Source organism: Mixophyes fleayi, chromosome 1 (genome assembly GCF_038048845.1).
Source record: "Mixophyes fleayi isolate aMixFle1 chromosome 1, aMixFle1.hap1, whole genome shotgun sequence".
Lineage (NCBI taxonomy): Eukaryota > Metazoa > Chordata > Amphibia > Anura > Limnodynastidae > Mixophyes > Mixophyes fleayi.
Genome location: NC_134402.1, coordinates 220,760,725 through 220,773,058, shown reverse-complemented (window position 1 = coordinate 220,773,058; position 12,334 = coordinate 220,760,725). Strand labels below are relative to the sequence as shown.

At 37.9% G+C, this 12,334-nt stretch overlaps 1 protein-coding gene across 2 annotated transcripts in view; it reads right to left on the bottom strand.

Annotated features, from left to right (window-relative positions):
- GAK (cyclin G associated kinase) overlaps positions 1-12,334 on the bottom strand; it is a 74,464-nt gene that overhangs the window by 31,515 nt on the left and 30,615 nt on the right. For both annotated transcript variants that reach the window (XM_075205352.1, XM_075205354.1), the window contains exons 6-14: positions 8,478-8,603; positions 6,876-6,965; positions 6,065-6,200; positions 5,314-5,426; positions 4,017-4,107; positions 3,169-3,292; positions 2,682-2,731; positions 1,948-2,096; positions 987-1,109 (exon numbers count right to left, since the gene is read on the bottom strand). In XM_075205352.1, coding sequence (XP_075061453.1) covers positions 987-1,109; positions 1,948-2,096; positions 2,682-2,731; positions 3,169-3,292; positions 4,017-4,107; positions 5,314-5,426; positions 6,065-6,200; positions 6,876-6,965; positions 8,478-8,603 — 1,002 coding nt within the window. The remainder of the gene's footprint in view (positions 1-986; positions 1,110-1,947; positions 2,097-2,681; positions 2,732-3,168; positions 3,293-4,016; positions 4,108-5,313; positions 5,427-6,064; positions 6,201-6,875; positions 6,966-8,477; positions 8,604-12,334) is intronic.

The following is a 12,334-nucleotide window of genomic DNA, read 5'->3' as shown; positions in this document are numbered from 1 at the left end:
ATACTACCTAAGGATTAACTAATTTAAAAGCAAATGACCCTTTAAAAATTAAAGTTGGATATGGGTGCTGCAGCTGCGGACACAGAACTGCCGATGTAGCAGCACTAAGTCAGCCTCCTACAAGCAGTCACACAGAGTGTGTAAAGCCACACCACAGCAATATACTTTGCCCAACTTGTGCCCCCAGCTGCAGTCACACAGGGACTGGCTGTGGGGCACAGCACCAACACTGCAGACCCGGACCAGTGGCATCGCTTCTACAACACCATTGTAGTCAGAGAGGAGGTGGGGGAAGGGAGACAAAGGAGTGAACGGGTGCTGCCGCTGTCACGACTTCCATAAACTACTGATGCAGCCTCCCAAATGTGAACCATCTGGCAGCCAGGAAGAAGAAAATATTAAAAAATAAAATAAAACAACAACATAGGCTGCCCAGGAGTCCCATACGTCCTACACAACTAGGCACTTAAACTAAACTGAGCCTTAAGCAGGAAGTGGGGTATAAAGGGGAAGGAGTTGGGGCTTGCTAACAACTTTCTTAAAGTGTCACACGCCTATCTCGCCTACACTATACCCCAATGTCCCTGGTGTACACCATTTGAATGTGGGAGAAAAAGCCTTTGCATTAGTATAAATCTTAAAACACATGTAGAGGTAATTTACTAACATTGTATAAATACGGTGTTCCCACATTTTACAGTGCCATCCTTTGTTACCACTTCTTAAGAAAAATACATAAACTTTAATAATTCCATTATGTGCAATTGTTTCTATTACATCAATTTCACTACAATACCAGTTATGTTAGCAATCAGAAGTTCATTCCTAACTAATAATCATGAACAGCAGAACCCACAACTTGAAAAAGTGGTTTTCCGTTATATCAAGAACTACTACTTGCTGTACATGGGAGATTACGTAGAGTGTGAGGAGCATGGTTTGGTTTTTGAGTTTGTGTAGCTATAATGATAAATAGATTTACTTACAAGACAGTGTACAATGCAAACATTTTTCTGATCTTGCTTCAGCCACAAATGCATATTTTTACAGATGCTGTAAAGGTTCATGAGATTTGGGGCTCGTCTTCCAGGCCAACCGCATTCAGACACCTATGTACAGGAAATAGGACATTCAATTATTGTTTTTAGAACATATGACTTCTACAATATGACACATATTCTAGACTCAAGTTTTTTTTTACTAACAGTCTCCTAATGAATGAACTCCCAGAAACCAATTAGCAAAATCTGTAAAAACGCCACCAAGCCAGGATGGCATTCCCATGATCCTCCAAGGTTCACAGAGGGTGGTTTGCATGTAAACTGCTGAGGAAAGAAGCAATTCATGCAACTGACTGGACAAGCCACGATACCAAAAACAATGCTGCATTTTATTGGACATTCAAACTCCAGGCTGTGAATTTTTCAGGATCATGGGATTGCAGATATCAGTGGAGTGTCAAAATTTCTGGAACTAGAGGCAATATAGCTTTTGGACCACACTGTTAACTGTTTCTCCCCCAAATATTCTTTTCCATGAGTACTATTAAAGTTACAAGGGAACCATCACATACCAAACTTATTTCAACTCCATAGACATTGATATGTAACCATTTTTCTTTATACATTTAGGTGTATACACATATACAATAAGAGAACTTAATAGTGAGAAACTTCAATTAAATAATTCATGTATTTCTGTCAGGCTGATGTCTTAAAATAAAGTATTATTTACTTGTTTTACTATTTAATGGAAATCATTTTTTCCCATTAGAAGTAAACTGCACATACATTTCATAAGCAGATGACACAGCATGCTTGTGATTTAGCAGTTCAAATGAGCAGTGCACTCTAGCTTTCTTGTTCTGTAAGAGACAAACTAAGCTAGGTGTTCTGTGCTACTTTCCCTACCAGTACATACATATAGTTGAATAGTATGTAGTCTTACCCTGTTATGGAACCTGGAAGGTCTGTATTTCCTCAAACATAAGTTATAAACAGCATAGCTCCCAGGATGCTTTGCATCCAAATACAAACGGACATCTTCAATGTTATTTTTTATTGCAGATTCCACACCCTCTGCTGGAAAGGACATCACTAGAATATAAAAAAGTTAGCAAAAAGTGTTAACTCTATGCATATATCCACAAAAATAAAATCAATGTAAAACTGAGTAGCTGACTATGTAACGTTTCATTTTCTTAACATATTGTAGGATTAATCCATCCTAAAAAGGCAAGGAGTGGGTTTATTCTTTTTTTCCCAAATAAATGTAAAACCACAAAGTTAGACTAACCCTTCAGGCTAAAAAATCATCAAGACCAGGAACAATTACCCTAGTTGTACTGCGGTGCACACAGCTAGGACAGCTATTATTACAAAGATCATTGAAATCCATGGTAAACACAAATCATTTACCACAGAAACCATTGATCTCTTTGGTTACACTCATTCTAGCTACCTCCAAACTTCACCTGGGGGAAAATGTTCTGGTTTTACCCAGTGTATATGAGGCATATGAAAATCTCCTGTAAATATTCTGCTGCTTTTTCTTGGTTTGTAGCAATACCTTTGTGTTTAGAAAATAGTACTAGTACTCACTAAACGCTACTTGTGCATTTAACATACCTTAGTGTTTAGAAAACACTTAGTAAATAAACAATACTTGTGTATTTAACTTACCAGCAATTCTTGAGGTGATAAAAGATAAATCCAGATCCCCTTTTGCATAACTGAAAATAAAAATATAAAAGATTAAAGCCTGTTTTTAAAACTTGTAGACAAGACTAGGCGGCAGCGTAAATAGCTTATTACATCAACATATTAATTCCATCTGTAAATCACTTATGGTTTCCAACAGGTTTGTTTCTTTGCATTTGCTTGATGTTCTAACTTAGTATTAATAAAAGCATGTCTAAATGAACAATAACCGGATTCCACATTTCCAGCCCTATATTACAGGTAAACAGGCATTCTGTATACTTATGGCTATAGCACATCAGCTAATAAATCATTCTAATTCGCTGGTTAAAACTGCTGTGAACCATTCTAAAGGACATACATCTTCTCCTAATATAGATATAATGCATCCTTAACATTGTATTCAAATTACATGAAAGAATTGTCATCAAATCACATTCCTACTTGGAAATCATTTAAGATTTCTTACTTGGTAACGGATTGAATAACCTTTGACGATGTGTCTTTAATATTACTTAAGAAACGTTCAGTGCCTCCTTTCAAGATGTCAAAAAACCCTCCAGAAATCTGGTCATCGTCTGTAACAGCGACTGCTATTTATTAAACAAAACAAGAAAAGCCATTATAGTAAAATATTAAATGTTATTTATTTATCTTCTGATATTTTATGATTTAATCAGTCTAGACTGCCTGTTCAGTAGAAAATTTAGATATTATGAGAGCACATTTTTATATTGCTTCACTCATATACGGCGTTTCTTGATGATTATGTAAAATGTTCTTCGGTTAAATTACATATTGCAGCTCTCAAGCAAAAATACATGCTTGGATATATTTAGGGACCTTTTCTGATAATGTTATACTGTCCCCATGTAAAGTTATAATCTACTTGTACAGGGGTAATGTTTTCAATCGAATGGATAAGTGTACTCAAACATTAATATTTTAATCATTATTTTATCTCCTACTAATTAGTTTGGGATTAAATGCCAGCAACCCCGCCCACCGTAAGAATTAACACCCAAAGACGCTATAGCATCTACTGTCCCGCCATTAGAAGGGAGATGAAATCAGTGCAGTGTTAGTATCTAACAAGAAGGCTGAAGATCAGAGCTGCAGCTCTGTTCAATCACTAATACAGTGCTTGCATTTAAATTCTTCTGGACTGTCAATGTCAGAAGACACAGAGCGGTGCAGTGGAGAACCGATCCGGAATGGCAACTCTCATAGTTCTGCCAGTTAGAGGAACGGGGGATAGTAGTTTACAAAAAAAATGTGGAATTATCCTTAATAGAGCTTATTACTGCCAGTACATACCAGATTGACCTTGGGGCTTGGTGCCCTGTGAAATCACATTGAAGGATTTTTGATTCCCATTATTGCCATACCCTCCATTTTGCTCCAGCAACTACAGACACAAAAAACATACTTGTAAAGTTATACTATTTTTTTTTTTTAAGGCACGGTCACAAGAGGGTATAAACAAATGACAACTCGAGGTATAAACAAAAAAAGACTGGGGCGACAGCATAATGTCAAAAAGTAGACGGACTACAATAACGGGGAACTGATGAGAAACCTTAAAGAGGTGTATGGGAGTGTGATGGTGTATATGGTAGTTAAGGAGGAGGTAAGTAGAAGAGGTTGGGAGGGAGGAGTTGAGACCTAACCCCAGACCCCCCAGACAGTGATAAATAGATAAATAAAAAGTTTTTAAACAGAAATAGTAATTTTAAAATTTTAATTTGGTTTTAATTTGGGAAAAAAAAATAATATATTTTTATACAACTCTTAAAGAAGAAACATAAGTTCACTAACCAGGTTCCCAAGTGATTTTTATACCTATAAGAAATGGCTTTAACATTTTTGACTATAAGGAAGACTTTAGGGAGGTGATTCAATGCAAAGTGATGTGCCATGGATTGCCTCCAGAATGGTCGTGAAGGCTCTCCTCAGCGACACGACATTGTGGCTTTTTCCACATACCCCACAAAAGGTATGCAGGAAAACCCGCAATGTTGTGGTACCGTAGTACCTGGAAATGTGCGCATCCTGGTGATGTGCGGCGGCACATGTCTTTGAAGTGAATTGGCCCTTAAGATTGCTGTCCATTCTAGTAGACTGGAAGGTCGCTACAACAAGTAAGGGTGTTTAAGTGTCTGATAAATGATGTGGGTCCTGGTGTAGGTACATCCTCTACTTGGCTGGAAAAGAAGTTCCAATAAGAAACACTATGACCTAAGATGACCTTTAACTAGAATAAATGCAGCAAAATAATTCTATGGCAGGGCCAATTGGGTGTGTTAAAGCAATATATGCTTCCAACGTTTTTAACAACAGATATAGTAATAAACAGTGTTTCAATTAACAAATGTTGAAGAAATGTCAGCTTTTTCACCATATCATGTAAGATGATATGGAGCTATCACATTGTCCATTATAAGACAACCATTTATGTAAAGAGCTGAGCTAAAGTAAGGCTGACTGGAATAATCAAATTAATATAAATGGTTTTCAATCTTTCTACAAATTGGGATCCATATTTTAATTGAATAACATATACACATTAGTATGCAAGTCCATTTGTGAGTTTACTATAAATAATAGTATTTACCTCAGTAATGGGAGATTTAGGGTTCACATTTCGTGCTGCAGCAATCTCCTGTAGATGACTGACAACTTCTGTAATAGACAGTCTTTCCTCTGGATTCACCTTTAACAAGGACACTTACAAAGCAAAAAAAAAAAGGTTTATATGTTAAAAAATAAAATAAAATTATGTGTGAAAATAATAAGGTTTACATGATAGCTACCCCACAGGTAACGATGGAGGAGATTACTAGAGGAGTAATTTTACACCAACTTAGCTCATCTGTGTTAACTTTGAAAACCCAATTGTTTGAGGAAAAACAAAAAGATTGTAAAAAATATATCTTTTAACCTGATTGACTATTGAAGAGAACACAGATCTGCCAATACAGGATAAACCTTCACCTTTATGAAATCAACCACTATCAGTACACAAACAAAAAATGAAAAATATGAACAATATGGGTATACAACTGTAAAAAAAATCAGCCCCACAATTCCCCAGCCCTGACCATTCTGCTCATCACAAGAAAAAGAAAAGAAAAAAAAAAAAAAAAGTGTTTTATGCTAGACTCTCTCCACGGTGCCACAAATTTATATAAAACATTTAGAGATCTATAGGAATTTTACCAACGCAGATTTAGTTTGTGGAATTCCACTATGGCTACTCTGAATATGCAGCAGAGCTGATCCAATTCATGCAGATTTAGGAAATAGACCTCCATTGTGCCTAAGTTTCCTAGAGAAGACACACTTAGACACATCAGTTCACTTACTAATAAGGCCATGAAAGACGGTGTATCTGGCTTCATTTTGTGGTATTGAATATTTTCCATTAACTATACGAAGCTTTGCTCCATCTTCAAAGGGATGTTGTTTGAAGCACAACAAGTACAGAATACAACCAAGCGCCTGTAATGAAGCAGGAAATGACTATGTAAAGGACATCATGTACCGCTTAATACAGTTGTTTATTGATTTGCTTGCAAATGAACCACATGGATACATAACTACAGGCTTTTCAAAGCATGTAGCAAAACTTAATATTGCTTTACCCACACCTTTGTATACCTGGGCGAGGCCTAGGGGCTCAGGTGATTAGAATGCTCATCAGGCTCTTTAGCAAGTTAGCCAGCTTGATTAGCATACTAAACAGTGCTATATTACCATCCCCCCCCCCCCCCCCAAAAAAAAGGAAAAACTAGAATATGACATATTGTAACATAATATGTATTCAGATTAAAAAAAGAAACAAATATCAAGAAATATAGACATCTGAAGAGTAGCAAACATAGTTTCATGCTTTTAAAACAATCATCAACCAATCATACACTGGATGTCGGATTAATGGAAGTTAAAATATGATTGGCTGCTTACGTATAATGCAAACATATGCACCTTAAGACCCTGCCTCCCCCTTTTTTGATTTTTTACAAAAATAGTACATCTCCCTATAAACTAAAAAAAACTGGTGTAGAACATAATCACACTTTAAAAAGTGCACACATATTGATCGACTAAAAAGCTGTAGTTGCAAACAAAGAGGATACTATATAACACGGTTGGTATTCTATGCATTAACTTTACCCATGTGTCTTGTTTTTCTCCAATTGGAAAGTTAGAGTACAAGTCTATTATTTCTGGAGTTCTATACATCGGCGTTGTGTTTCTAGTCACCTAAAGGGAAGAAAAATAGAAAAATTATTTTACAAACCTTAATCTATTAATATTTGCTTAGGAGGCAAAATAGGATGTTTACAAGTTTATACCTATGTTTATTTTCATGCAATTAGTGCAACCCTAGAATTCCATTCCAAAATGTACCATGCTATTACTACTCCTGGCTCTAGTAATTTTAGATATGTGGAATAAGGAAAAAAAAGGTGCATATTTTTGGTGTATAATTAATTATATTATTCCTCCTCATCCCCAATAATACATTGTGACTGCACACAATTGAAAAGCTCACAATCAAGCAGTTATGCCAGACAGGACAAGACGTAGTTGGACATAAAGTCTGTTACTGATTTTGGGCCATCATCATTCTGTGACCCAATGTGTATGAAATGGTCCTGGAATTAAACCAATATTTCTACTTTCACTTGAGATTTCCTACCAAAGTAATAGATGAGATTCCACCACAAATTCTCAATGTAAAAGCACATCAATAATGAAGGACACATCATTAAACTGAACACTTCAGACTGGTGTTGGCCACAGAGTGCAATTCCCCCCAGAAAAAACCCCAGCAAATAATACTATGGAGTTCACAAATAGCACATTTTATTGATATAGGAATAGTTGTGCCTCAAACAAAGGTCTGCAGATCAATGTGGTTTTTAAAACAAGGAAGAACATGGACTAATGTACTCTACACAGCCAACGCTGAACAAAGGGAAGGAGTGTATGGGGATAGATTTTACAGTGTTCTCCCTAGAAAACGTTGCCATCCGGGTGGCATTAGGAAGTAGCTATGCGGGGGCAGTATAATACTTTGCAATATTAATAATGAAAAATGTTGGAGGTTCATGCCAATATTTATATTATTTAAAAATACTCTTGCGGTTATTGACCATTTGCTGGCTGGCTGGCTACACTTATTTTATAAAGACTTGTGGTTATTGCCCACTGGACTGGACACTTATATTATAACAATACTGTTAGTTATTGCACACGTGCTGCTGGACTCCACATAATTATATTTGTTTAGAATGAATGGACAGACTGCCAGGATAAGTTAGACTGATGGTCAGTGGTCTAACATACTCTACTTGCAGCTAGTTTTATGTAGAATGGTACCTTGAGGTTAGGCTTTGCTCAACCTAAGCTATTCTGGTTATTTTTCTGTTATCTGCATTAAGGCTACATTTCACATTATATACAAGATACATTTACAATAATTAAATTAATACTTTTCATCTGTTTTTGATTATTAATTGTTTTCCCAAGCATAAGCTCTCTCTCAACATTCATTTATACAGGAAACAGAAAACTTACAAGAACATTATAATTATTGCAACTTACTTGCCAAGAGAATCACAAGTTTCAGACAAGTTTCCTGTTTGTGTAGGACAAGGTCAAAATATTTTTGGGACACAAATAATGGTTACTTAACAGAGGAGCATGTTGGTCGTATCTTTATAAGTTTTCTGAACTATACAGAAAAGCTATGTACCCACAGCTACTTACTTCATCTTCAACTGTTGCTCTCATCTGTGCTGTCCAGTTGTAATCTGGGTAATGTGCAATAGTAGTTGCACTACCAAAGTCACACAGTTTAATTGTTCCTTGGTTACTAACCAGTAAATTTTCTACCTGTACAAAAAGAATCATTTGTTATAACAGGCACACTAAACTTATGTTTCATATTTTGCTTTTCATACTCCTATTACAGGGGGTCACAAGCTTCTACAAAGATGTTACAAAGCCTGCTTGCAGGACAGACTACTTATTAGACACACTGTTCTTGTGTTTGTCCCATAAACTACATATTTCTTCCTAAAGTCCTTGTTTCAATTTGTGTGTGGTATTGCTCTCAGGAGACAATAGATTGTGGGTGGGCCTCAGTGATAAGGATTAGATTTGACATAATTGAAAGCAAGGCTAAGTGCACAAGGGAAACAGACAACCCCTAACTTTACCATAGCAAATACAGAAAGATAAAATAAAAATATTGATCATCATCATCAGCTATTTATATAGCGCCACTAATTCCACAGCGCTATACAGAGAACTCGCTTACATCAATCAGCTCCTAAAGTCTAAATTCCCTAAAAGAGAAAGACTAAAACTAATGTTTTTGGAGTGTGGGAGGAAACCGCAGCACCCAATCAAACATAGGGAGAACATACAAATTAAACACAGGCAATGATTGAGAATTGAACTCCTGACCCCAGTGCTGTGAGGTAGAAATGCTAACCACTAAGCCACTGTGCTGCCCCCATTCCCCTCTATTTGGAACAATTACGCAAAAATGGTTGATGTGATAATATCTTTACATCGAATCTATGTCAGATTTTTAAAGGATGCAGCTGCAAATATGTTTGTCCATCAGCCCAAGTGTTTCATTTGTTTATTCTGATTTCTGGAAAATAATTTAATCATCGTGCAGATATGCAAAAAGGGAAAGAGACAAATGGATCACTCCCAGAATTTTTTCTTAATTATTTAGTATTAAAACCCAGCTCAAGTATCTATTTCTACCTAGCACAGTGATTATGCTCTCTATCTCTATGTACCCTAGTTATCAAAGAAAGTGGTTGCTCTCATGCTGGACAGCTGTAAAACTTCATTCAGGTCAAAGAGAACTTTACTGGTGACATCAAATAGTAAACATACGAGTTAGGTTAACAGGTCAGTCACTTGCCTTACTTATTTTATAACTCACAAAAGGCCAATTCTCCTTGAAAATGCCATTTACTATTTGACGTCACCAATAAAGTTCTCTTCAACTTCAATTACGCTTTCCATCTTGCTAGTGTGAGTGTGGCCACTTTCTTTTAATACATGGTGGAGGAAAAGGAGCCACTACAGTAAACCTGTACCCGAGGCTGATATACATGGAGTAATCAAGTCAAGTATATACACAGCAGTGAAGAGAGGTGGTCTTAATGTATAGCATTCTTTTCAGAAATGAACTTTAAACACGGAAACAGCAATGGCAGCTAACTTTAGCATGAACTAATTTTCGCTTATCATACAAACTTAATGCAAAGTAAAGGAAAAAATTTACTAAAAACTACACATTCCGTGTTATGACTAAATGTCTTAATTTCATACCAGTAAGTAATATGAAGACCTGCAAATACAAAGCCACATAACTTTTTAATCTAAATAATATTGCAGGTGGAGTTGTCCCATTTTAAGCTGCATATTTTAAAGCAACTAGCACATAATCATAATAATTACAGTCAAATCACAATTTAGTAGATCCGAGGTTTTACTCTGCTCTTTAAAAATACCTGAAAAAGAACATATCTGAAAGAAGAACTCCACCACAAACGTAATATTTTGTTTTGGGTTTATTATGTTAACATAAACATTGGATTTTTATACTTAAGCAAAATCCGTTTCTCTTAGTCCATTGGGGGACGCCGGGAACATTGGGTATAGAGTAGGAACAGGGCAAACTGGCACTTTAAACTTCTGTTTAACTAAGCCCTAGCTCCTCCCCCTCTATACCCCACTTCCTGTCTCAGCCTCAGTTTATGTTTAACCAAGCCCACAGAAAGTGGAGATAGAGAGAAAACAAGGAGAGTAAACTTAACACAACAACATTCTCTTTAACAACAAAACAACATGTCAAACAACAGGAGAAACCAGAGCGTTAAAGGTGGGCACCTGGTGTCCCCTAATGGACTAAGAGAAACGGGTTTTCCGTAAGCATAAAAATCAAATTTTCTCTTGCATCCTTTGGGGGACTCCGGGGACATTCCAAAGCTGCCTTATGGGAGGAAATGCTCAGAAGAAACGGCACAAAGCACCCTTCTTCCAAAACTTGCATCCTTGGATGCAAACACATTAAACTTGTAAAACTTAGTGAATGTGTGTACTGGCGACCATGTGGCTGCTTTACACAGCTGTTCAGAGGAGACACCATGGCGGGCCGTCCAGGAAGCACTCACAGACCTTGTAGAGTGCGCCCGGAGATTTTCCCCAGCCCAACTATCAACTTGACGGATAACAGCCGTAATCCACCTAGCAATAGTCACTTGAAAAGCTGGCCAGCCTCTTTTGCAAGCATCATAGAGAATCAAAATATCCTCAGTCTTGCTCACTTTGAGACCTTTTGACATAAATGCGCAAGGCTCGGACAACATCGAGATGTCCTGATTTAGATGAAATCTGAATACGACCTTAGGAAGAAAAGAGGGCTTGGTTCGAAGAACTGCCCTGTCTTTATGAAAAACAAGAAGAGGAGACTTGCAAGATAAAGCAGCAACCTCTGAAACTCTGCGTGCCGCAGAAATGGCCACAAGGAAAACCGTTTTCCAGGTTAGAAATTTGAAATCCACTGTATTCAAAGGTTTAAAAGGCGGATGCTTTAAAGCTTTCAACACCAAATTCAAATCCCATGGTGGTAACGGAGGAACATAAGGAGGCTGTACATGGAGAACGCCCATCAGGTATGACAGCAAGTTTTTCTTTGAAAGAAGACCGAAAGAGCAGACACCTGACCTTTAAGAGAACTAAGACGCAAACCTGCATCCAACCCGTCCTTCAAGAACCTAAGTAACCTGGCCAAGCGAAAAAAAAGAAGTAAGATATCCCTTCTTTTCACACCAGCCAATATATGTCTTCCAGACTTGATGATAAACTTTTGCAGAGGCTGGTTTCCGAGCAGGAAGCATGGTTTGCACTACACGTTCGGAAAAACCTTTAGCTCTTAGGATCATGGCTTCAACAGCCTCGACGTTAAAGCCAGACGTTGTAAACCTAGATGACAAAAGGGACCTTGAGTTAATAGGTCTGGGCGTAGCGGCAACCGCCACGTCCGAGCTCCTGCCATGGAGAGCAAGTCGGTGTACCAGGCCCTTCGCAGCCAATCAGGCGCTATTAGAATAACTGGAACACCCTCTCTCTTTACCTTTTTTAACACCCTTGGGAGCATGGCTATCGGTGGAAAAAGGTACACTAAGCGGTACCTCCAAGGGACAGACATTGCGTCTACTGCGACAGCCATAGGATCTCTTGCACGGGAGCAGAAGAGGGAGACCTTGTGGTTCAACAGAGATGCCACCATGTCAACATCTGGCTGACCCCACCGTTCCACCAACTGACGAAACACCTCCGGATGGAGGGACCATTCGCCTGGATGCAGAGTCTGCCTGCTTAGAAAGTCTGCTTGCCAACTGTCCATTCCGGGAATAAAGATTGCGATGAGCGCCGGAACGTGAACCTCGGCCTACTGAAATATCTTGCGTTTCCCGCATGGACTCTTGGTGCCGCCCTGATGATTGAGGTATGCCACTGCTGTGGCATTGTCTGACAATCTTCACTTGCCTTCCCTGCAGCAAGTGTTGTGCGCTCATAAGAATATGAAACAC